The sequence below is a fragment of the Tupaia chinensis genome, unplaced genomic scaffold, assembly GCF_000334495.1.
Source record: "Tupaia chinensis unplaced genomic scaffold, TupChi_1.0 Scaffold146740_1, whole genome shotgun sequence".
In the NCBI taxonomy this organism is placed as follows: domain Eukaryota; kingdom Metazoa; phylum Chordata; class Mammalia; order Scandentia; family Tupaiidae; genus Tupaia; species Tupaia belangeri.
In genome coordinates, this window is record NW_006206595.1 from 28,056 (window position 1) to 54,236 (window position 26,181).

Sequence of the window (26,181 nt, forward strand, 5' to 3'; positions counted from 1 at the left end):
ACTACATGGGAGTCCAGCAACATAGCCATTACGCCAACTGCTGGTCCCTCTAATTTTTTTTTTTAAGATGTTTTTGCTGGGGCCAGCAGGTGGCACGGTGGTTAAGGGCACTGGACTCCCATATTGCTGTGGTTCGAGTCCCAGATCTGGCAACTTGCTTTCTCCTTTCCCTCTCTTTCTCTCTCACTCTGTTCCTCTTTGGTCAAATTTTAAATATGTACATGCATTCAATAAAATAATTCTTTAAAAAAAGAGATTTTTTTGCTTTAGGATGTGCACAGTCACTGAAAGAGAGACAGAGACAGTGAGAGGGGAAAGTGAGAAATTACCCCCCCAGGCGGATGACCACTCCACAATCATTTCTACTCCATTTCCCACCCAGGATCTTAGGGCACACATGCATACCCAGAGTGATTTGGAAGCCACCAGATCTGAGACTTGAACCATGGTCAGCCATGTGGGAGTCCAGCAACGTAACCATTACGCCATCTGCTAGTCCCAAAGTACAATTAATTTAAAAAGTGATTCAACTTTTGGTCTTTGCTCTCCCACCGAACTTCTTTTCCTTTATTTAAATTTGTTTTTCGGGGCCAGCAGGTGGCATGGTGGTTGACGTGCTGGACTCCCACATGGCCAACCACGGTTCAAGTTCCAGACCTGGTAGCTTACTCTCCCACTTTCCCTTTCTCTCTCTCTGGTCAGATTAAAAAATAATAATAATAACAAAATTAAGTAATTCTTTTTTTAAAAAGGAAGCATTTTTAAAATAATTATTTTATTTAAGTTTTAAATTTATTTAAATTTGACCACAGAGGGACAGAATGAGAATAAGAGAGAGAGGGAAAGTGAGAGAGAAAGCCACCAAGTCCAGAACTTGAACAGCAGTTGGCCATCCACCACACCACCTGCCAGTCCTTCCCACTAAAGATTTCTGTGGGGTGGTGGTGGTCAAGGTAGGTGGCATGGTGGTCAAGTCACTGAATCCCATGTGGTCCACTGTGTGGTTTGAGTCCTGGACTGGTTGGCCTGAAAACCATACTGTGCACATGTGTGTATGTACTCAGAATCCCAAGAGAAGAAGAAATTATGGCGTGACCATCCACCCTTAGCGTTGCTTTCTCACTTTCTCTATCTATCTCTGGCAAGCACATACACCCTATAGCAAAAACATATATATACTGGGACCAGCAGATGGCATAATGGTTACATCGCTGGACTCTCATGTAGTCAACCATGGTTTAAGTCCCAGACTGTGCAGCTTAAAACTCACAGCAACACATTTATGTGTGTGCTTGAGATGCCAAGAGGAGAATGGAGGAGAAGGGATTGTGGTGTGGCCATTTCCCTTAGGGGTGATTTCTCACTTTCTGTCTGACAAGCACATGCACCCTATAGCAGAAATCTCTCAAAAAAATACATATTTTGTGAAAAAAAATTATTCTTTTTAGTCTCTCTTATACCTACATTCTTTTGAAAGAGAGAGATTTTTGCTATTGGGCACACATGCTTGCCAGAGAGAGGCAGAAGGTGAGAAATCACTCCCCAGGGGGGGATGGCCACACCCTAATCCCTTCTCCATTCTCCTCTTGGGATCTTGGGCACACACGCACACGTGCCCGGTGTGAGTTTAAGTCACCGGGTCCAGGACTCGAACCATGGTCGACTACATGGGAGTCCAGCGACATAGCCATTATGCTAAGTGCTGGTCTCCTGGTGTGAGTTTTAAGCTGCTGGGTCTAGGATTGAAGCCATGGTTGACGATGTGGGAGTCTAGCGAAGTAGTCATTATGTTATCTGCTGGTCCCTCCTTGCTTTTTTTAAAGTTTCTTTCTCTCCTTTCTTTCGAAGAATTATTTAATTAAATTAATTAATTAATTTTAATTTGACCAGAGAGGAACAGAGTGAGAGAGAGAGAGAGGGAAAGTGAGAAAGCAAGCCGCCAGATCTGGCACTCGAACATGGTCGGCCATGTGGGAGTCCAGCACCCCTAGTCACCACACCACCTCCAGCCTCAAAAGTCTCTTTCTTTCTTTGATGAGAGAAAGAGGTTCCCCCAACAGGGTCTCACACTGCAACCCTCCCCCAGCCTTGTACGTGCTCCCAACATATACATATGATCAACCTGGGAGCCAAGTCTTGATCTTCCACATGGCTTCCAGCATCACAGAGAGACGTACTATTACCATGCCAATACGGTCAGCCATACCGCCTTTTTTTAGAGGTTTTTGCTATACAGAGTGTGCGCTCGCCAGAAAGACAGACAGAAACAGAGAGACAGAAAGTGAGAAATCACCTTCCCCCCAGGGGGATGGCCACATCACAATTCCTTCTCCTCCACTCTTCTCTCAGGATCTTGGGCACGCACGCACATGTGCCCGGCCTGAGTTTAAATCACCAGGTCCAGGAACTACGTGGGAGTCCAGTGACATAGCCATTATGCCAACTGCTAGTCCCCCATATCTGCTTTTTAATTAAAATTAAAGTTCTCCATTATTGGTTGATAGGCAATAAACTTTAAAATGTGCCAAAACAATATAGTTGAAATTTAAGTTTTATTATTTTCCTATTACAAAAGTAATGCATATTCATTACATAATTAGAGAAGGCAAGCACAAAAGGTACAAAGGAGTTGATTTAAAACTGCCTACTAGCCCACAGAGAGCTTAACCCTGGCATATTTCATGAATATTTTCCTATGTACTTTTGAACACAGCACAGATAACCATATATATCAAGTCTTACATCCAGCTTTTCCAAAGTAACATATTCAAGTTCTCATAGCAACACAAATTCTCCGTGTAAACACAATTTGAATGGCTGAGTAACATTCTATCATATTGCTATATTAGAGCTTCTTTTCAACATTTCTTCCCATAGCAATATTTAGTTAGGAGAGCTAACTAAAAGGCACGCCATTTCCTAAGAAGGCTTTCCTTGAGAACACGGGAAGGACAGAGGGCTCCCGTGGGGTGGGGGCGGTGTCGGGGCCACAGTGGGCAGGAGGAGGCTCACAGGTCCTGGCCCAGGCGCTCCAGCTCACTGAGGAGGAAGTCCATGTCAGCCCGGGTCTGGGCAGGGTTGGCCACGACCATGCGGAAGAAGTTGCCCTGGCCCCCACGGGGCTGGTAGCCGATCATCATGGAGCCCTCCTTCACCATGCGTTCCTTGAGCACAGGGGCCACCTGTGGGAGTGGTGGGCAGCAAGTCCAGCTGCCGCTCGGGGCCAGGTAGGGGCGGGCTGCCACCAGAGGCCTCCTCCCTCCCAGCCAGCCACCTTCAAGAGGGAGCGCTCACCACTCTAACCCTGACCTTGGCCTCAGTTTACCTTTCCCACCGCAGCTTGGCCCTCTCAACCTGTGGCTGAATGCTAGTTCTCCTGTCTCTAAGAAAGCTTCCACGTGGGCTGTTCGCTGCCAAATTCTGACTTTTTCCGAATTCCCAACACTGCTTTAGTGTAAATTCACTATTTAGTCATCCTTAACACCTTCTTCTCCCCTCTCTTAATTCCTGTAATATTTTTGATCCATGCCCTGAGAACTGGCATGTCATTTACAAAACTGCCTTGAACACACCGGTTTAAAAGAAGTAACTTCTGTTTTCTAAAGAACAGCTCCATGAGGACAATGACGTCCTTGTACCTGTAAGCATCGGCAGCACCTTGTGCCCATCTATCCTCAGGACCAGACGTACCGCAGGTCCTAGCCGCGAGCGGGGCGGAACTGTACTGCCCTCCGCATTCGTGACCTCTCTGCCTCACATCTCTGTCCTGGGCCTGAGCTCCTAACACAGCAGTCTGTATCCTGCGCCCTGGGGCCTTCTCCTGTAATGCTCCTTTTGTTTTATTCTTACTTCTTATTAATATACCTTGGTCCCCGTCCCCATCACCACAGAGAACACAAGTTGGTGTCTTAAAGTTAATGTTCCCACCTCAGGAGCAAGAGACCAGCAAAGACCTGCCATACCAAGTAGAGCCAGCAGGGGGCGGACACGCACCAGCTGATCAGTTCCCTAAACCGCTTACCCGGACAGGAGAGCCTACCTTAGACAGCCTTTCCATGTAATCAGGACTCTCCTGCTTTCCCCGCAGGCTGGGGGGCACGAACCAGAAACACACGTTGACAAATTCGGGCTGAGGGAATGAGGAAGGGAAGTATGAACTGAGGAAGGCGGGTTGTCTGCCCTCTCACCGCCCCTCTTCCTCCTTCAGGGCTCTGGAGTATGGGACTGGCAGGGGCTGGGGGATGCAAAGGAGCAGAGTCACACCTCCATGACCAACTCAAAGCCTTCCCGCTTCTTTATTTCTTCCACCAGGTACCTGGGAACAGAGAATGAGATATAGACGGAGGAGGAAAGTCACAGAGACAGGAAATGCACAGACCGAGTCATCCTTAACACTGTCCTCTCCCCTCTCTTAATTCCTGTAATATTTTTGATCTATGCCCTGAGAACTGGCATGTCATTTACAAAACTGCCTTGAACACACCGGTTTACAAGAGATCATTCCTGTTTTCTGAATGAGCTCCAAGAAAGAATGTGCCAGAACGACACTGAGAGAGGAGGAAAAAGAGGGAGGGTGTGGGCTCCAGGAGAGGGGAGCCAGGACCCCTCCATGCCTACCGGGCAAGGGCAAAGGCCCGATCCACACGCCGTTCCAGCCCTTGCCCGCCCTGAGCCTTCCACATGAGCCACAGCTTCAGGCAGTCCACGCGGCGGCCACACTGCACCACCTTGTCTCCCGTGTCTAGAGCTACATCGTAGAACTTGTCCTGCTGGAAAAGGTAGCTGGCCTGGGACCCATGGCAGCGCTTGAGCAGGTTCTGTGTGGGGGCGAGGAGACGGTCAGTCCCTTCCTCTCAACCAAAGCTTTCTCTGGGCTGCTCTAGTGTGTGTGTGTTTGTGGGGGTCCTGAGCTCATGCACCCTCTTCCTTCCCTGGAAGCAGGCAGTGTTGCTGTGCGGCTGACAGCAGACTCAGACCCCTTTGGGTTTTCTCCCAGTGCCCAGGGTTATTCCCGGCTGGGCCCAGAATCTCTCTGACTGTCACTTCAAGCTGAAAACATTTTCCTTTGCAGGATGATGGCCACTGGGGAAATAAGGGAACCCACTGGAAGGGGTGAACACAGCTTCAGGTGAAATGGTGAAGAGAACACAGTAAGGCCTGGCCCCTCTACGTAGCACAGAGAAGACAGAGCTCCAGAGAGAGAGGTGGGACTGGGGCAGACGCACCGTGGTGTCCCGGAGGAGAAGGGCGGAGCACTGCAGGCCTGCTGTCAGGAGCTTATGGGGGTTCCAGGCCACCGAGTCGACCCTAGTGAGGCAGAGCAGTCAGGTCAGTGCCTCCTCCTCCAGCTGCCCAGTTAGGGCCTCACCTGCTCTTCCACACGCGAGTAAAAGGCTTGGGCCTCTCCACCGCCCCACGGTCAGGAAGAATCCCCATGGCTGATCTCCCAGCCCCGATCAACTATTTCTCTAGTCTCCCTTCCACTCCTTCCCCCACACCACCGTCCTAACTTCCTGGTCCATGACTGTTCTCTGGATCAAAGATGTGAAGGGCAGGATTCAGGAAGAAGGGGGCTGTATGTACCTCTGGATCCCATCCAGGAGATGCCTGTGTGTCCGTGACAGCAGGACGCTCCCACCCCAGGCAGCCTGTGAAGCAGGAAGAACAATGTGGACCTTGGCCTCTGCTCAGCCCACCCCCTTCCACCCCCAGGCCCAAGTCCCACTCACATCCACATGCAGCCACAGCCCATGACGCTGGCACACGTTGGCAATTGCATCCAGGGGGTCAAAGGCCCCCAGAACGGTGGTGCCAGAGGTGGCGCTGACCAGGAACGGCACAGCACCCTGTTGTAAGAATGCAGAGAGAGAAGCTGAGGGATTGTCTCTAAAGCCACCGGCAGCCTGGTACTCGGACCCAGTCCTAAGCTCTCCGCATGTCCTATCTGGCCCATTTCGACCTCCTAACAGCGTGCCACTGTTCTCTTTAACTTAAAGGCAGGGACAAGAAGATTCAGGGATCTAAGTAAAAGCTCCAGAAATGGAATTCAAACCTAGGTCTCTTTCCGAAGCACTTTAAAAAAATTTAAATTTAACTTTATTTAATTTAAATTTGGACCACAGGGGGACAGAGTAAGCGAGAGAGAGAGAGAGAGAGAGGGAAAGTGAGAAAGCAAGCTGCCAGGCCTGGGACTCAAATCATGGTCAGCCATGTGGGAGTCCAGCACCCTTAACCACCATGCCACCTGCAGCCCCAGGCTCTTTTAAAAAAATTTAAATATTGGGCCAGCAGGTAATGTGGTATTTAAAGTGCTGGATTCCCAAATAGCCAATCACAGCTTAAGTCCCAGAACCCCATGGCTTGAAAATCACACCGGCTCATGTGAGTGCATGCTCAAAATCCTAAGGGGAGAATGGAGAAGGGATTGTGGCGTGGCCATCCACTCTAGGGGGTGATTTCTCACTTTCCCTTGGTCTGTCTGTCTTTCTAGCAAGTACATACACTCTGTGGCAGAGACCTAAAAAGAAAAAATGTTAATATATGTCTAGAAGATTAAAAATGCTATTTTAAAAATTGAAATGGCACAGAAGTTTATGCAGAAATTGAATAAGTGAGTATAAAACTACCCACAAAGAGAAAGTGCAAGTTCAGGTGGTTTCACTGATTAATTCCTTTTTTGAAAAGAATTATTCATTTAGCTTTATTTATTTATTCATTTATTTATTTTAATTTGACCAGAGAAGGACAGAGAGAGAGGGAAAGTGAGAAAGCAAGTCACCAGGTCCAGGACTTGAACCGTGGTAGGCAATGTGGGAGTCCAATGGCCTTAACCACCACATGACTTACTGGTCCCTACACTGATGAATTTGTCAAACATTTAAAGAAAAACTGATAGCAGTTTACAAATTTCCAAAAAACAGAATATACAAAAATCCATTTTATGTCTATACATTAGCAATGAACCACCTAAAAATAAAATCAAAACAGTTTTCTTTTTATTTTTGGGGGGAGAGATTTTTCGCTATAGGGCGCGTGCGCTTGCCAGACAGACAGAGAGAGACATAGAGACAGAAAGTGAGAAATCACCCCCCAGGGGGGATGGTCACGCCGCAATCCCTTCTCCTCCATTCTCCTCTCAGGATCTTGGGCATGCGTGCACACGCGCCCGGCGTGAGTTTTAAGCCACCGGGTCCGGGACGCGAACCGTGGTCGACTATGTGGGAGTCCAGCGACATAGCTATTACGCCAACTGCTGGTTCCCAAAACAGTTTTCTTTACAAGAATATCAAAAAGAATAAAATACTTCAGGATAAATTTAAGAAAAGAAATGTAAAACGTATGCTCTGAAAATGACAAAACATTGTAAAAAGAAATAAAAGAAGAAAAAAAAAAAAAAAAAACGCTGCATGTCCATAGATCTACAGGTTAAAATATAATCAATATTAAAATCCCAGTAGGCTTCTTTGAATAAACTGATAAGCTGATTCTAAATTCATATGGACATTCAGGAGACCCAGACTAGCCAAAGTCATCCTGAAAAAGAGCAAAGTTAGAGGACCTGCACTTCCCAGTTTCAGAGCTTTTAGTACTTACATTTTCTTAAATGGGCAAAGAATCTGAACAGACATTTCCCCAAAGAAGATACACAATGGCTAATAAGCACATGGAACGATGTTCTGTATCACTAATCATTAGGGGATGCAAATCAAAATTACAATGAGATACTGCTTCACACACATCAGGATTAGCTACTATCAAAATGACAGGGAATTGGGACCAGCAGTTAGCGTAATGGCTCTGTTGCTGGACTCCCATGTAGTCAACCGTGGTTTGAGTCCCTGACCCGGTGGCTTAAAACTCACACCGGGCGCATGTGCGTGCGTGCCCAAGATGCCGAGAGGAGAATGGAGAAGGGACTGTGGTGTGGCCATGTCCTCTGGAGGGTGATTTCTCACTTTCTGTCTCTTTGTCTCTCTCTGTCTTTCTGGTGAGCGCACCCACCCTATAGCAAAAACCTCTCCAAAAACAAAAACAAAACAGGAAATAGCAAGTGTTGGGACAGGCAGGTGGCATGGTGGTTAAAGGCAATGGACTCCCACATGGTTGGCCACGGTTCAAATCCTGGACCTGGGGACCAGCAGTTAGCATAATGGCTATGTCACTGGACTCCCACGTAGTCGACCGTGGTTCAAGTCCTGGACCTGGTGGCTTAAACTCATGCAAGGCACGTGTGTGTGTGTGCCCAAGATCCCAAGAGGAGAATGAAGGAGAAGGGATTGCAGTGTGGCCATCCCCCCTGGGGGGTGATTTCTCGCTTTCTGTCTCTCTGGTGAGTGCATGTGCCCTATAGCAAAAATCTCTCCAAAAAAAAAAAAAAAATAATAATAATAATAATAAATAAAGCTAAATAAAATAATTTTAAAAAGAAAATAGCAAGCGTTGGCAGGATGTGGAGAAATTAGAATTCTTGTATTTTGTTGGTGAGAATGTAAAATGGTACAGCAGCTATAGAAAACAATATGGTTGGGACCAGCAGTTAGCATAATGGCTATGTCACTGGACTCCCATGTAATCTACCGTGGTTCGCGTCCCAGACCCAGTGGCTTAAAACTCACCCCGGGCATATGTGCGTGCGTGCCCAAGATCCCAAGAGAAGAATGGAGGAGAAGGGATTGCGGCGTGGCCATCCCCTCTGGGGGGTGATTTCTCACTTTCTGTCTCTCTTTCTCTCTTTCTGTCTCTCTTTCTCTCTCTGTCTGTCTGGCGAGCGCATGCGCCCCATAGATATCTAAAAAAAAAGAAAAGAAAAGAAAGAAAGTAAGAAAGAAAACAATATGGTAGTTCCTGAAAAAAATTAAAACTATAACTACCATATGTTCTGGTGGTTTTGCTTCTAGGTATATATCCATAAAGATTGACAGCAGGGTCTCAAAGAGAGCCATGTTCATAGCAGTGCTACTCATGATAGCCGTGGTCCATCCACGGATGAATGGATAATCAAAATGTGGTAAATAATATATACTCTATGGAATATTACTCAGCCAAAAAAATAATAAGACCCTGGCATTTGATAGAAAGTGGTCAGATATGGAGGATCTATTGCTGAGTGAAGTAAGCCAGGCTATGAAAGAAAGATACTGTATGTATCCACTCTATATATACCGACTATCTGCACTCTATGGTAGAGGGTGAAATATTGGAGGACATAAAAGCAGTGAAGGTACGTAATGAGAATAGGACCGTGTGGAATGGGGGAGGAGAAGAGAAGAGGATAGAGAAAGATAGCAAGAGAACAAATAGAGAGGCAGGACGGTAGTGAGAAACAGATATGGCTTATTACCTGTTGATGATGACATGTATAGTATAGTATAGTATAGTCTAGTATAGTCTGAGAAGTATTTCATGATGGGTAAAGTCTTTTTACAAGCAAAATGAGAAATACTGATTGACTGTTTAAAAAAATCATTTTAATATAATGATTGGGAAAAACAATGAAAAGATACTGAATGATGAAGTGGGGATTTTAATGTCTCTGTATTGACTGACATGCATGGCATTCCCTTTTGAAAAAGCAGTGTAATACACTGTAAAGTTATGTGCAATTCAATGTAATATAGACAAGATTATGATGATAATAAATAAATTAATAAATAAATAGAAATAAACGCTAAAAAAAATGTGGTAAATACATACAGTGGAATGCTATTAAGCCTTAAAAAGGAAGGAAATTCTGACATACAGTACAATATGGATAACCATGGGACCAGCAGTTGGTGCAATGGCTATGTTGCTGGACTCCCATGTAGCCAAGGTTCAAGTCCCAGACCGGTAGCTTAAACATACGCCAGGCACATGTGCGTGCGTGATTTCTCACTTTCTGTCTCTCTGTCTGTCTTTCTGGTTAGCGCACATGCCCTATAGCAAAAATCTCTCCAAAAAAAAATAATAATTATGGATGACCTTTGAGACATTACGCTAAATGAAATAAGCCAATCAAAAAGACAAATACTATCACGATCTACTTATGTGAAATACTTAGGATAGTCAAAGTCATAGAGACAGAAAGTAGAATGGGTTGCCAATGACTGGAGGAGCGAGTGGGAGTTATTATTTAATGGGTGCAGAGTTTCAGTTTTACACGATGAAAAGCGTTCTGGAGACTGGCTGCACAACAATGTGAAGGCACTTAGCACAAAGAAGAACTAGCAGGGAACCAACAGTTAGCGTAATGGCTATGTCGCTGGTCGATTGTGGTTCGCGTCCTAGACCCAGTGGCTTAAAACTCACGCTGGGCGCGTGTGCGTGCGTGCCCAAGATCCCGAGAGGAGAATGGAGGAGAAGGGATTGTGGCGTGACCATCCCCCTGGGGGGTGATTTCTCACTTTCTGTCTCTATGTCTTTTTCTGTCTGTCTGGCGAGCGCACGCACCCTGTAGCGAAAACCTCTCAAAAAAAAAAAAAAAGAAGAAGAAGAAGAAGAACTAGCAGCAGATTCTCCATAGGGATCCTATCAGTGTGTTGGGTGGAAGAATTCTTTTTCTCGTAGGCATATCTCAGCACACTATAGGATGTTTAGCATCCCTGGCCCTCACCATAAATGCATTAGAGTCATTGTCACAAAACCAAGCAACATAGAACAGCTTCACATGTTTCCAAAGGTGCCCTCAATGACTGGGAAAGTGAGAGTAGATGGCAGCTAACATTCTATGGCTTCTACGTAAGCTTAGACATGCCCACCATCCTTCAAGCCTCAGCTCAACCATCACTTTCGAGGGAAGCCTTCCTCAACTCCCTCACCTCCTAATTAGGTTAAGTCTCCTGTATCACACCGTCAAAGAGCACCATGTGCGAGCACCATACCACATACGGAGCTGGTTGTTGTTGTTGTTGTTGTTGTTGTTTTGGAGAGGTTTTTTTGCTATAGGGCATGTGCCCTCGCCAGAAAGACAGAGAGAGACAGGAAACGAGAAATCACCCCCCAGGGGGGATGGCCACACCGCAATCCCTTCTCCTCCCTTCTCCTCTCGGGATCTTGGGCATGCACGCACACACACCTGGTGTGAGTTTAAGCCCCCCGGGTCCAGGACTCAAACTGCGGTCAACTGCATGAGAGTTCTGCGACATAGCCATTATGCTAACTGCTCGTCACCATATGGAGCTGTTTTACATGTATTTATGAATGTCAGTCTTCCCTACTGAAGAAAGAAAAGGTTTATGAGACAAAGGAAATAGGCAAAAGATCTGAATAGATACTACTCCAAAGGAGATGTACAAGATGCTTTTACTATCTATCATCCGGCATCAGAGAAATGCAAATTAAACCACACTAGATACCACTAATACCTAGTGAGATACCATTGAGAGGTAGTAATCCAAAAGAGACAGTGAGTGGGAAACTGGAACCCTCGTACACACTACACTTCAGGCCCAACCGCTCCCTATGCGCTGCCTGGGGCTCCCTCAGGGACTCAGTCCTCCCGCTCAGAATCTGCAGAACCCCCAGGAGAATGTAGTGTTCTCGCCCCTCAGGCTCCACAGAGATCAAGGACCGAGGGATTGAGACGGGCAAGGAGGTCAAGAAGAGAGATGGAGGGTCTTCTGAGAAGGGGCAGCCCAAACACCCCACGAGAAGGAGATGGGGGTGGGAGGGGGCCCCACTCCACCACCCCTTGCCCCTCATTCACCCACCTCAGCCTCAGCCAGACTGATCTGTCTCTCCAGATCCTCGGGAATCATTCTCCCGCTGAAAAGGAAAACGGAGTCAGCAGAGGATTAACAAGAGCTCTAGGCCGGCGGGTGTTAGCCTTTGGAAGCAGGGTAAGGTGGGGTTAGCAAAACAGGCCATCATGCTGGTTTTGCCCCTGAAGAAGTGAAACAGCTCTCGGGGCTCCAGCAGGAGCAGCAATTCTGCAGGAACGGCGAGGGAACAGAAGTTCATCAAGGGCATGGGCCTGAGGCCAGAGCTTCTGGTGGCAGAAGGTACCCTGTGCCAAGCTGGGTCAGAGCCAGGTGGGCAGAAGGACCTTCACCTCTCATCAGCCTTGACCACTCGGACACTGTCGGTGCCAAGTCCCAGAAAAGCAGCTCCCTTCTTGATGGAGTAGTGACACTGTGGGGGAAGGCAGAGGGCAGGTTAGCACAATCTGGGCCAGGGGCCAGGAGCAGGGAGCATGGGAAGAGAGACTGGGAAAAGCCAGCGCAAACCCGAAAGATGGGCCCTGTAGATCAGGGCTTCTCAAACGTCACATGGACACAAATCGGCGAACAGTTAGTTAAATGCAGCTTCAGCTTCTGGAAGTCTGACATGGAACCCGAGATTCTACACCAGCTCCAGGTGATAGCAATGCTGCACAGACCACATCCCCAGCAGGACCAGGGCCCGCGCCCTCTCCAGCCCCCAACAGAAGGGAAAGGGAGCAGGAGTGCTTATTCTGCCTCCCTGACTGGAGAAGGCCTGGGGGTAGGTGGCCTCCAGGATACCGGTGGGGCCTGGAGGAGATGTGCAGGGTCTCTCACCCAGCAGGCTAGATGTGGATCAGGGGCCCGGGGCGGGACTAGGCCTCCTCCTCACCTCCTCTGATGAGAAGAGGGCCAGGGGCGGCAGTGCCCGGAGGCCCCTCTGCTTGCAGTCGGGGTAGCGCTGATAGCGGGCCAGGTTCACAGCGTACATGTTGGAGATGGAGCCACCTGTCACAGGGAGCGGGTGGTGGGAAAAGGAGGGGCGGCAGGTCAAGAGTAGAGCTGGCCTCCCCTGACCTTCCTACCTAGAAGAATTGATCAAAGAAGCAGATATGACCCACTCTAGGCCAAGAACTTTCAGGGCTCTGGGAATGACACAATAGCCCAGAACAGCCCAGAATCCCCACCACCTCCCTCAGACCCTGGGCTGCCTCTGGAGACAGCTCCTGCCCAGGGGAGGGCAGGCACTGGAGTACAGATGCCAGGGACTGTTGGCAAATGGGGGACAAACGGGACTGGGCGGTCCCCTCCCTGAACTGGGCTCAGCCCAGCTGTACAGGACACGAAGAGGAACGGCCCCTCCTTGCAAGCTGCTTAGAGGGAGAGAACTGAGGAGGAAGAGAAGGTGGAAGAAAGTGCCCCCTAGCGTCCCATCCTCTCACATACCAGGGCAGAAGACCCCGTCCCCAGAGTCCCAGCCCACCAGGGCCCGCAGCTGTTTCAGCACTTCCTCTTCCATGAGCACAAACACAGGGGCGATTTCATACGTGTACCTGTCAGGAGAGGGACCGATGGGACAGGGCCGAGATAGGGAGGGGCTGCCAGGTGAGGCCCTCGACTCCAGAGGGGTAGGAGAGAGGGGGTGGTGAGAATGACAAAGAACAGGGGAAGCGAATGAGGAAGACATGGGGTCAGGAGGCACAAAGGTGGGAGAACGGGGCGCAAAGGACGAGAGGGAAATGCTACCCGTAGAGATTCCCGGGAAATGGTGGAGGGGCGAAAGCGATCCCCCCACCCGGAGGCACCTCTCCCACAACCTAAGCCTCTGAGGTGGAGGGGGGAACCTTGAGATGGCTCACGGGCTGGTGTTGAGGCTCTCTGTGATAATGCGCCCGGCCAGAGCATGAGGATCCATGCCCGAGAAGAGCTGGTTGAAGAAGCGAGGGTGACCTGGAGAAAGGGAAGCAGGGCAGGCAGCTCAGCATGGAGCTGGTGCTACCCAGAGCCTCCTCCTGCCAGAACCCAGGCCCACCAGTCTTGACACTGTAGCGGATCACAGCACGGCACCGCTCCAGGATCTGCTCCCGCGACTCCCCGCAGCGCCGCAGCTCCAAATCCAGCAGCTGCTTCAGCTCCTCTGGCTCCTTCCACTCGCAGACCTAGCGGGAGAAGTCAGGGATGCTGGGGTCTGTAGCCCCCCAGGACTGCCCAGACCACATCTCAACAGACACCACCCATCACCAGCTTGCACCTGAAACCACTGTTCGGAATGCTTTCAAAGTGGAGGCACACAGTGGGACAGTGACGAGTTCTGGGGAGAAGCCTTATCAAAGGAGGAAAGTTCTGAACCAGGTTTGGAAAGAGAAAAGGAAGGCTTGATGAGCAAGAGGAGAGAGAAGGACCCACCTTCTCAGAGGCATTGGTTCCTTTGCGAATGGCCTCCTCCACAACGATTCCAAACACATCCCGGAGCAGGGCTTCCACAGCCACGGGGTCCTCGTCCAGGGCGGGGAGAGCTTTTGAGTCAGCCATCAGGATAAAGTCTGTGAGCAGAGCAGGAGTCACTCCCTGCCCCGCCTGCGTACCCCACCTCATCTCAATGCAGGAATGGGCCTGGGCCTGGCCCAGCCTCAGCACACACACACCGGTGCAGGGAGAAGGCCAGTGGGAACAGTGTGGGAGGCAGTTGGTGCTCAGCGGGTGGAGCGGAGTGGCCACTGCCCACCTACAGCCAGGGCAGGGACTTACCTTTCAGCTCAGGGCTCTGTTCAGGTGAGTGGGAGGCAAGGTGCACAATTAGCTTTCCAGAATAGTAGGACCAAAATAGCAGAGGGAGTTAGGTAAATGCAGCAGTCACAAGGCCATGAGATAACTCTCATGACCCTTGTCCTAAAGAGCATTTTGACAGATTTGGGATCAGGACAACGGCTGAGATAAGTTCCCTGAATAATCATTAGCTGACAGAAGGGGGAGAACTAGATGAAAGGCGAAACATGGCACGTTAACCTCAGGATCGGAGGAGAGCCAGCCCAGGGGGGATTCCACCGTGAATCCAGGGCCAAAGAGGGATGGGGTTGTCTGGAAGGAAGACAAGGGCAGTGGAATGGGGGGCCTGGGAAACTGTAGCAGCTGACCTTGGAGACTGAGCAGTGAGGCCAAATGGTTTACACAGGCTTCTTTTACACCCCAAGCGCCAGAGTCCTCTCCGAGCTGTCCTGACTTCTAAAGCTCCCCCCTTAGAGCAGGAAGGAAAAGAGTATATGGAGGAAGCCGTTTGTTAAACAAGCTTAATCCTGTGCCTTCCAGCTGGGAGTCGTCACTGAAAGTGAACACCAACAGCATTTGCCACATGGGTGCTGAGGACTGCGAAGGCCCCCTGCCCCTAGGGAGGACCCAGCTGCAGACCAGAGCATGGCTAGATGCTGTGGATGGTGACCTAGGCATTCTCAGCGTGCAGGGAAGGAGACGGAAGAGGCTGAAATTCTGCAGACGGACTGGAGCTGAATCATGAAAGTGGACAGGAGAAAGAAATGGATGAGTGAAAGGGAGAAGAGAGGCCTTCGGGGGGAGTGGAGGGATGCCCTGGGCTTACATCGGGAGTGGGGCTTGTCTTGAGGTTGGTGAAGGCTGCTGGCTAGAGCATGTCAATGAAGGCATGGTGGGCAGAGCAGTGCCAGATTATGGGGAGCCTTGAGTGTCAGCCAGGCCAGGGAATCTAAATTTCATCCCACAGCAAATGGGAAGTCCCTGAAAGCTTTGACGGCAAGGAATAACTTGATGATGAAATGTGGTCTCAGAAGGCCAGACCATGGGAACCAGCAGTTAGCGTAATGGCTATGTCGCTGGACTCCCACGTAGTCGACCGCGATTCACGTCCCGGACCTGGTGGCTTAAAACTCATGCCGGGTGCGTGTGCGTGCCCAAGATCCCGAGAGGAGAATGGAGGAGAAGGGATTGCAGCGTGACCATCCCCTCTGGGGGGTGATTTCTCGCTTTCTGTCTCTATGTCTCTCTCTGCCTGTCTGGCGAGCACACGCGCCCTATAGCGAAAACCTCTTCAAAAAAAGAAAAGAAACAGAAGGCCAGACCAGTGCCTAGAGGCAGTTGGCAGAATGAATAGGATACTGGAGTAATCCAGGCAAGAGGAGACCCACCCTTGAATAAGGGTTGGTTTGGTTGAAAGGGCACATAGAAGAATCTGCAGGCTTGGCCACTCCTAGAGTATAGAAAATTCAACATTTGTGGAATCTACAATATATTGGAGGAGAAGAAAGAATCAAAGATGGGGCCAGTCCATGGAGTGGTGGTTAAGGCAGTTGGATCTCACATGGCCAAACACACAGTTCCTGTCCTAGATCTGGCAACTTGAGAAACACGTCAGGCACATGTGCATGTGTGCCTAAAACCCTGAAAGGAGGAGATGAGGAGAGGGTATTGCAGCATTACCATCCCCCATGAGGAGTTCTCTGTCTCTTTCTCTCTCCCTTGTGTATATGCCCTCTGGTTAAAACAAAAAAAAAAAAATCAATGATGACCCTAGGTTTCATGGCTCAGTGACTGGAAAAATAATGGTACCCTAAGATAAACAGGGATGCGGAAAGGGGAAACTGGATAAAAAAGAAATTATTTCCTGGAAATACTTGTCCATCCCTGATCTCCTGGGGCTATAGATGCTCACAGGAGAGGAGGTGAGCTCAGGAATGAAAAGCAGACACAGGGCACATCTGGAGCTTGTGATGGCTGTTTCCCCAGGGAGAGAATGTTCGGAGAGATGGATGGGGAGAGGGCTCTTCCTAACATGCACCCTATAGCAAATTTTAAAGAAAGAAAAAGAAGGAAGGAAGGAAGGAAGGAAGGAAGGAAGGAAGGAAGGAAGAAAGGGAAAAGAAAAAAAAGAAAAGAAAAGAAAAGAAAAGAAAAGAAAAGAAAAGAAAAGGGAGGAAAGAAAGGCAGGCATTTGGTGGAAGCAGAAAAATGCAGGAAGAAAAATAAAGTCTCAAAAATGAAAGAAGCATTGCATCCATGGTGAAAACAAACAAAAAATAGGTTGGCCCAGCTTGGTGGCACAGTTCATAGCATACTGGACTGCAGTGCTGGAAGCCACATGGCCAACCACAGGTTCAGATTCCTGGTCAGGCTGAAAACATGCCAGGCATGTGCACAGGCACCAAAAATATCCTGAGGCACTAGGAGACTAGGGAAAGGGGACTGCAATGTGACAAGACCCTGTCAAGAACTGTTTTGTGTTTGGGGTTTTTTTTTTTTGGGGGGGGACCAGTAATAGTTATTTTGCTGGACTCCCTCGTGGTCGATTGCTGTTTGAGTCCTGGACCTGGCAACTTAAAACTCATGCCAGGCATGTGTGCATGCATGCCCAAGATGCCAAGAGGAGAATGGAGAAGAGATTGTGGCCTGGGCAACCCCCTGGGGGATGACTTCTCACTTTCTGTCTGTCTCTGGTGAGAGCATGTGCCCTATAGCAAAAATCTCTCAAAAAAATTTTTTTCTTTTCTTCTTTCTCTCTCCCTCATGGGCACACATTATCATTAAAGAAAGGAAGAAAGAGAAAGAAAGGGAAAAAAGAAAAGAGGTGGCTCAGAGAACAAGAAGTAACTCTAGTTTTAAAAAGATGGCAATGGAGTCAGTAGGTGGCATGGTGGCTAAGGTGCTGGACTCCCACATGTCCAACCAGGGTTCAAGTCCTGGACCTGGAGGCTTGCTTTCTCACTCTCTCTTTCTCTCTGTCTGTTTCTCTCTCTGGACAAAACTGAAGAATAATGATAATAAATAAAACTGAAAGTAAATAAATCTTTTTAAAAAAGAGATGACAACTAGGGATAACTGGTGACATAGTGCTTGGGGTGTCTTGACCTCACTTGGCCAACAATGTGGTTTGGATCCTGGACCCAGTGGCTTGAAAGACACATATGCATCCGTGGCCAAAATCCTGAGAAGAGAATGAGATTGTGGCATGGCCATCCCCCCAGAGGGTGCTTTCCACTTTCTCTCGCCAGCAAGCATTTTTGCCCTACAGCAAAGCAACAATTTTTAAAAAAAATATATCAACCAGAACAGCAGGTGGTGTGGTGGTTAAGGTGCTAGACACTCCCACATGGCCGACCATGGTTTGAGTCCTGGACCTGGTGGTTTACTTTCTCTCTCTCTCTTTCTGTGTCTCTCTCTGGTCAAATTAAAATAAATAAATTAATAAGTAAAATTAAATAAAAAATTCCTAAAAAAAAAAAAAAGACGACAACTGAGGGACCCACAGAAGGCATAATAGTTATGTTGCTGGACTCCCATGTAGTCAACCATGGTTTGAGTCCTGAACCCGGCATCTTAAAACTCACGCCAGGCATGTGTGCATGTGCGTCCAAAATCCCAAGAGGAGAATGGAAGAGAAGGGATTGCATCATGGACAACCTTCCTGGGGGTGGGGGGTGATTTCTCGCTTTCTGTCTCTCTGTCTCTCCAGTGAGTGCATGTGCCCTATTGCAATAATCTCTCCCCCGCAAAAAAGAAAAAAAAAATACAACTGAAATGAAAAAATTACAAAGAAAACTTATAAAATCAAGCCAAGAAAATCACACATAAACATAAAAATATAGAGAGAAAATAAAAGATACAAATTTTAGAAGATCAATGAAAAAAACTCAATATCAAACTAAGAAGTTTTAAAATGAGAGAAGGAAAAAAAAAGAAGAAAAGAAGTTACCAAAGAAAATTTTACAGAAAGATAAATTAAAAGTATCTACTAAATGACCAACATGAAGGTAGATGATACTGATTCAGAACAATGGAAGATCCAAAGATTCCCAGAGACAAAACAATGAACCAAAATGAGATCCAGACAAAGGACAGAGAGGGAATCCAGCTTCTCCAACCCAGAGAGAGGTAGAGGGAGTCCCCAAGGCTGCAATGAAGGCAGTACGTGCCCTCCGAGGAGCAGGGTAGTGATGGTGCTCACGCGGACACGTGATGCTTCTCTTTTCCTTCTTTTTATTTTTTTTAAGAATTATTTTATTCAACTTTATTCATTTATTTATTTGTTTGTTTATTACTTATTTTAATTTGACCAGAGAGGGACACAGCGAGAGAGAGAGAGAGAGAGAGAGAGAAAGTGAGAAAGCAAGCCGCCAGGTCTGGGATTTGAACCTCAGTCAACTATGTGGTAATCCAGTGTCCTAAACCACCACACCACCTGCCTACTGGCCCGGCAATGTTTTTCAGACAAGAGCTGTTAGCTCCAATCCTCTGTAGCAACTATTTAAAAAGTTTTCCACACCTCTGAAATTATTGATCATCTATCTTCTCTCTTCCTCCCTGTCTTATTTTGAATTTCTTCGAGAAAATAAAAGCCATAAAAACTTAAATTTAACTTCTGGGGCCAGCAGGTGGTGTGGTGGTTAAAGGCTCCCACATGACTGCCTGTAGTTCAAGTCATGGATCTAGCAGCTTCTTTTCTTGCTTTCCCTTTCTCTCTCTCTGCTCATGTTAAAAAATAATAATAACATTGGGGCCAGCAGGTGGTGTGGCGGTTAAGGGTGCTGGACTCCCATGTAGCTGACCATGGTTCAAGTCCTGAATCTGCCAGTTTGCTTTCTCACTTTCTCTCTCGCTCGCTTGCTCTGTCTCTCTGGTCAAATTAAAATAAATAAAGATAAGTAAGATAATTATTTAAGAAATAATCATAGGGACCAGCAGTTGGCATAATGGCTAGGTCGCTGAACTCCCATGTAGTTGACCACAGTTTGAGTCCCAGACCTGGTGGCTTAAACTCACACAAGGGCGTACGTGCGTGCCCAAGATCTCGAGAAGAGAATGGAAGAGAAAGAATTGCAGTGTGGCTATCCCCCCTGGGGGGTGATTTCTCGCTTTCTGTCTCTCTGTCTCTGTCTTTCTGGTGAGCACACGCACCCTACAGCAAAAACCTCTCCAAAAAAACAGGTCACAGCTGGAAGACAGTAAGCCAAATCCCACCTATAGACATGGTTACATTTGGCTTGCCCAGTATGTTTAAAAACTTTTAAAAAATGATTGTCAACACTGAACTGAAATGAAAAAATTACAAAGAAAACTTATAAAATCAAGCCAAGAAAATCACACATAAACATAAAAATATAGAGAGAAAATAAAAGATACAAATTTTAGAAGATCAATGAAAAAAACTCAATATCAAACTAAGAAGTTTTAAAATGAGAGAAGGAAAAAAAAAGAAGAAAAGAAGTTACCAAAGAAAATTTTACAGAAAGATAAATTAAAAGTATCTACTAAATGACCAACATGAAGGTAGATGATACTGATTCAGAACAATGGAAGATCCAAAGATTCCCAGAGACAAAACAATGAACCAAAATGAGATCCAGACAAAGGACAGAGAGGGAATCCAGCTTCTCCAACCCAGAGAGAGGTAGAGGGAGTCCCCAAGGCTGCAATGAAGGCAGTACGTGCCCTCCGAGGAGCCGGGGAGTGATGGTGCTCACGCGGACACGTGATGCTTCTCTTTTCCTTCTTTTTATTTTTTTTAAGAATTATTTTATTCAACTTTATTCATTTATTTATTTGTTTGTTTATTACTTATTTTAATTTGACCAGAGAGGGACACAGCGAGAGAGAGAGAGAGAGAGAGAGAGAAAGTGAGAAAGCAAGCCGCCAGGTCTGGGATTTGAACCTCAGTCAACTATGTGGTAATCCAGTGTCCTAAACCACCACACCACCTGCCTACTGGCCCGGCAATGTTTTTCAGACAAGAGCTGTTAGCTCCAATCCTCTGTAGCAACTATTTAAAAAGTTTTCCACACCTCTGAAATTATTGATCATCTATCTTCTCTCTTCCTCCCTGTCTTATTTTGAATTTCTTCGAGAAAATAAAAGCCATAAAAACTTAAATTTAACTTCTGGGGCCAGCAGGTGGTGTGGTGGTTAAAGGCTCCCACATGACTGCCTGTAGTTCAAGTCATGGATCTAGCAGCTTCTTTTCTTGCTTTCCCTTTCTCTCTCTCTGCTCATGTTAAAAAATAATAATAACATTGGGGCCAGCAGGTGGTGTGGCGGTTAAGGGTGCTGGACTCCCATGTAGCTGACCATGGTTCAAGTCCTGAATCTGCCAGTTTGCTTTCTCACTTTCTCTCTCGCTCGCTTGCTCTGTCTCTCTGGTCAAATTAAAATAAATAAAGATAAGTAAGATAATTATTTAAGAAATAATCATAGGGACCAGCAGTTGGCATAATGGCTAGGTCGCTGAACTCCCATGTAGTTGACCACAGTTTGAGTCCCAGACCTGGTGGCTTAAACTCACACAAGGGCGTACGTGCGTGCCCAAGATCTCGAGAAGAGAATGGAAGAGAAAGAATTGCAGTGTGGCTATCCCCCCTGGGGGGTGATTTCTCGCTTTCTGTCTCTCTGTCTCTGTCTTTCTGGTGAGCACACGCACCCTACAGCAAAAACCTCTCCAAAAAAACAGGTCACAGCTGGAAGACAGTAAGCCAAATCCCACCTATAGACATGGTTACATTTGGCTTGCCCAGTATGTTTAAAAACTTTTAAAAAATGATTGTCAACACTGAAAGATATTTTCCATAAAAATAGACTTCCAGCTTCTTGTGAAAAACATCAAACCTGGCAACACTGGGCCTGAATGAGTAAAGGCAAACCAGCAGGCTGAGGTAGGGGCTCCCCCTTTATTATGACAGTTTACATTTCAGTTTCTTTGCAATTTTTAATGATACAATATGTTAATATAGTTTAAAAATCAAAACACATATAAATATTAACATAGTGAAAAATTTTAAAAATCAAAAATCCATCAGGGTGGATGGCCAGGCCAAAAGGGATTGCAGGGTGGTCATCCCGCCTGGGGGGTGATTTCTCACTTTCTGTTTCTCTTTTTCTCCAGTGAGTGTATTCGCCCTGCAGCAAAAATCTCTCTCAAAACAAACAAAAAAGGAGCCTGCATCCTCAGCAACAGAGTATGTTATTGAATATTTGAAAGTGATAAGTGACAAATGCTACCTCAGCACAGTTTTAATTTGTTCGAATGCCTGTATTAGTCGGTTTCGCTATATGGTAACAAACGGCTTCAGAATCCCACTGCCTTATGGCTGAGGTCTCTCTCTCTCAAGCTTTCACTGATGTAGCTCCGATTTGTGTGCCTTAATTCCAAGCCTGAGGCTGAAGGAACAGCCCCTATCTGGAATATTCTGTTCTCATGGCAGAAGGAAAAGGACAGAAGGCAGAGACACCCTCACAACCATTCTTAAACAGTTCTGCTCAGCCCTGGCACAGGCACATGCGTCCATATCCAGTTGACCGGCCACGCCCTAAGCCAGTGGGGTGAGGATCACGTGCTTTCTACAAGAGGGTGCTTCAAAGCACGTGGTAATGGGTGAAGATGGAAACCCCCTTACAAGACCACTGGGCAGGGGCTCTCGGGAGTTGGCATTGTGTCTCAGAGCGGTCTGGCTTGGCTTGCTCCCACTCCCGGCTTTACATGGCCTGACTGGCCCTGCAGATAGGTCTGTCTGAACCACGGGTCTAAAGGCTTCCTCTCTTCCCTCAAGGACATCTTCTTGGTTATCCCCTCCCATTTCTTCAACTCTTCATCCTGCTACCTTTTTCTCGGGCATTTGACATTGTTCAAAACTCTCACAGCACGTCCCCCTCCAGCCCTCTCCCCTTCACAACCACCTTCTTTTTTTTTTTTTTTTTTTCGCTATAGGGTGTGTGCGCTCGCCAGACAGACAGAGAGAGACAGAGAGACAGAAAGCGAGAAATCACCCCCTAGAGGGGATGGCCATGCCGCAATCCCTTCTCCTCCATTCTCCTCTCGGGATCTTGGGCACGCACACACACGTGCCTGGTGTGAGTTTTAAGCCACCGGGTCCGGGACGCGAACCGTGGTCGACTACGTGGGAGTCCAGCGACATAGCCATTACGCTAACTGCTGGTTCCCCACAACCACCTTCTTTAAAGAGTCCGCCCTACTCCCCGTCTTTATATGCTCTCCTCTCACCTTGTCCTCAGCCTCTGCCATGTGCTTCCACCTCCCAGGACACCAAGGACATCCCTCCAAATCTAATGGATACAACTCATCTGCCCCCTGCTTGGCCCCCCTGGAGCCATCTGACATAGTTTGCTACCACATGTTGAAAGATTTTCTTTCACCAGTTCCCATATTACTGCCCTTGCTTTGCATCCTCTCTGGCTACTCCTAGTGTCCTTGACATTTTCTTTTGCTGGCCTTCCTTCCTTTCTTTCTTTTTTTTTTTTTTTTAACAATAATTATTTTATTTTACTTTATTTATTTGTTTATAATTTGACCAGAGAGGAGAGAGGGAGTGAGAAAGTAAGCCACCAGGTCTGGGACTCAAAGGTAGTCCATGTGGGAGTGCAGCATCCTCCACCACACTACCTGCTGGCCCCCTCTCGCTTTATTTCTTTATTAAGTTTTTGCCATAGGGCATGTGCACTTGCTAGAATGAGACAGAAACAGAGAGGGAAAATGAGAGATCACCACCCAGGGGAATGGCCATGCTGGAATCCCTTCTCCAATCTCCTCTTGGGATTTTGGGCACACATGCACAAACAACTGGCATGAGTTTCAAGCCACTAGGTTGGGGATTTGATCCATGGTCAGCCATGTGGAAGTCCAGTGCCTTAACCAGTTGCCACCAGTTGGCCCCTCCTCTCAGGATTTTTGGGCACACACACGTGTGCACACACACACACACACCTCTGGAGTGATTTTCAAGTTGCTGGATCTGAGACTTGAACCATGGTCTGCTATGTGGAAGTCCAGTGCCTTAACTACTATGCTACCTGCTGGACCCTCTCATCCCTCTTAAACCCATTCTTGGACTCTTAGGCTCAGTAAATAGCACAATCCTCTGATTACACAAACCAGAGATTCTAACCGATCCTCGACTGATTTTTTTCTTTTATCAATTTGACAGAGGGTGCACGTGCTCTCCGGAGAGAGGTGGGTCGGGGGTGGGGTGACACCCTGAACAGGGCATGGTCATGCCACAACCCCTTCTCCATTTCTCCTCCCTGTCAGGACTTTGGGTACATATGCACATGTGCCCGGGTGTATTTTTCAAGCTGTCAGGGTTGGGACTCGAACTGCACCATCAGATGTGTGATCTAGCTCCCTTAACCACCAGACCACAGGTCTAACCCAATTTGTTTCTCCCTTTTTTATTTAACTTTAATTTAATCATCAAAGGCTGTTACATCTTTCTCTCTCTCTTCTTCAACAACACTAAAACTGACCTGGGAACAGCAGATGGTGTGCCGATCATGTCACTGGATTCTCATATGACTGACTGCAGTTCAAGTCCTGGACCCAGCAGCTTGAAACTCATGCCAGGCACATGTGCGTGCGTGCCCAAAATCCCAAGAGGAGAAGGGAGGAGAAGGGATTATGGTGTGGCCATCCTCTCTGGGGGGTGACTTCTCGCTTTCTGCCTGTCTCTCCCTGGCAAGCATATGTGCCCTACAGCAAAAATCTCTCAAAAAACACCAAACAAACAAACAAAAACTGAACTATCGATACAATACTAAAACCTGAATAAAGCTTCACTTTTTTCGTCTGGGCTATGTTATGTTTTTGTTTGTTTGTTTCCTAAGATGAAGGAGACTAGAGGCATTATAATCCCAAGGGCTGTGTGAGCTTAGGCTGGCTCCTGGGTAAAGAAGAAAAAAACCTCTTATAAAAAACATAATTAGGGGGCCAGCAGGTGGTGTGCAGGTTGGGGTGCCAGATACCACGTGGCCAGTTGCACAGTTCTGTCTCCCTCTGGTAAACACACATGCCCTATGGCAAAACTAAAACAACAAGGAAACAAACCCAACATAATTGGGGCTGGCCCCATAGCCTAGTGGTTAAGGGAGCTAGATACCACAGAGCCGACCGCAGTTTTGATCCTTGCTCCAGCCGCATGGAGAACATGCCGATGCGTGTGCATCTGACACATGTACAAAGAGATGGAAAAGGGGCTGCAGTGTGACCACACCCCACTGAGAGGCGCTTTCTCTCTCTGTCCCTCCCTCTGTGTCTCTCTCACACTCTGCTGAGCGTACACACCCTTTGGTAAATTTTTTTTTTGGGGGGGAGAGGTTTTTGCTATAGGGCGCGTGCGCTCGCCAGACAGACAGTGAGAGACATAGAGACAGAAAGCAAGAAATCACCCCCCAAGGGGGATGGTCACGCCTCAATCAATTCTCCTCTATTCTCCTCTCAGGATCTTGGGCATGCACGCACACGCGCCTGGCGTGAGTTTTAAGCCACCGGGTCCGGGACTTGAACCGCAGTCGACTACATGGGAGTCCAGCGACATAGCCATTACGCTAACTGCTGGTTCCAGCAATTTTTTTTAAAAGACATAACTAGAATTGGTGGAATCTGACTACACGAAGATCATAAATACTATTATCTGACCAGTGTTAAATTTATTGAATTTGATAACTATATTATACTTATGTAAGAGAATGTTGTTGTTTTTAAAGAATTATTTTATTTAACTTTATTTATTTACTTATTTTAATTTTGACCAGGGAGGGACAGAGTGAGAGAGAGAGAACGTGAGAAAGCAAACCGTCAGGTCCAGGACTTGAACCCCAGTCAGCCATGTGGGAGTCCAGTGCCCTTAACCACCATACCACTGTAACCCTCTTAACTACCATGCCACCTGCCGCCCCGGTTGTTGGTTTTTTCTTTTTTTTTTTTTTCCGCTATAGGTATGTGCTTGCTGGAGGGGGTGGGGAGTGAAAAAAATCACCCCTATGGGGGATGGGCACACTGTAATCCCTTCTCCTCTCAGGATTTTAGGTATGTGTGCACATATGCCTAGAGTTTTTCAAGCTGCTCAGTCCAGGACTCAAAACTGTGCAGTAGGCCAAGTGGGGTCCAGCTGCCTTAACTTCCATGCGACCTGCTGGCCCAAAAATGTTCTTCTTAGAAAGCATGCTGGGAGTTTAGTTCTCTTTCCCACTATACAAGATGGCAGGTGAAAAAGCTGCAAAGCAAGATACTAAGGAGAAGAAACCTGAAGCCAAGAAGGCTGATGCCAGTGGCAAGGTTAAAAAAGGTGAGCCCAAGGTCAAAAAGCCCAAGAAGGGGAAGCCCCATTGCAGCCGGAACCCGGTCTTAGTTTGGGGCATCAGCAGATACTCCAGATCTGCCATGTATTCCAGGAAGACCACGTATAAGAGGAAATACTCGGCCACCGAATCCAGGATTGAAAAGAAAAAGAAGGTTCTAATAACTGTTATAAAACCAGTTGGTGGAGACAAGAATGGTGATACCTAGGTGGTTAAACTGTACAAAATGCCTAGGTATTATCCTACTGAAGACATGCCTCAAAAGCTGTTGAGTCACAGCAAAAAACCCTTCAGTCAGCGTGTGAGAAAGCTGTGAGCTAGCATCACTCCGGGGACCATTCTGATCATCCTCACTGGACGCCACAGAGGCAAGAGAGTGGTTTTCCTGAGCAGCTGAGCAGTG

General features: G+C 47.3%; 1 protein-coding gene across 5 annotated transcripts in view; it reads right to left on the reverse strand.

Annotated features, from left to right (window-relative positions):
• Positions 1 to 2,533: 2,533 nt before the first annotated feature.
• The window catches only part of CSAD (cysteine sulfinic acid decarboxylase), a 38,234-nt gene continuing 14,586 nt past the window's right edge, over positions 2,534 to 26,181 (reverse strand). For 2 of the 5 annotated variants that reach the window (XM_006169055.3, XM_006169056.3), the window contains exons 2-15: positions 14,085 to 14,221; positions 13,711 to 13,837; positions 13,538 to 13,628; positions 13,125 to 13,231; positions 12,571 to 12,686; positions 12,029 to 12,108; positions 11,688 to 11,742; positions 5,730 to 5,846; positions 5,584 to 5,648; positions 5,226 to 5,307; positions 4,618 to 4,817; positions 4,264 to 4,315; positions 4,040 to 4,129; positions 2,534 to 3,182 (exon numbers count right to left, since the gene is read on the reverse strand). In XM_006169055.3, coding sequence (XP_006169117.1) covers positions 3,009 to 3,182; positions 4,040 to 4,129; positions 4,264 to 4,315; positions 4,618 to 4,817; positions 5,226 to 5,307; positions 5,584 to 5,648; positions 5,730 to 5,846; positions 11,688 to 11,742; positions 12,029 to 12,108; positions 12,571 to 12,686; positions 13,125 to 13,231; positions 13,538 to 13,628; positions 13,711 to 13,837; positions 14,085 to 14,210 — 1,482 coding nt within the window. In that variant the 5' untranslated portion in view covers positions 14,211 to 14,221 and the 3' untranslated portion in view covers positions 2,534 to 3,008. The other 3 variants (XM_006169054.3, XM_006169057.3, XM_006169053.2) reach the window with 3 other exon arrangements.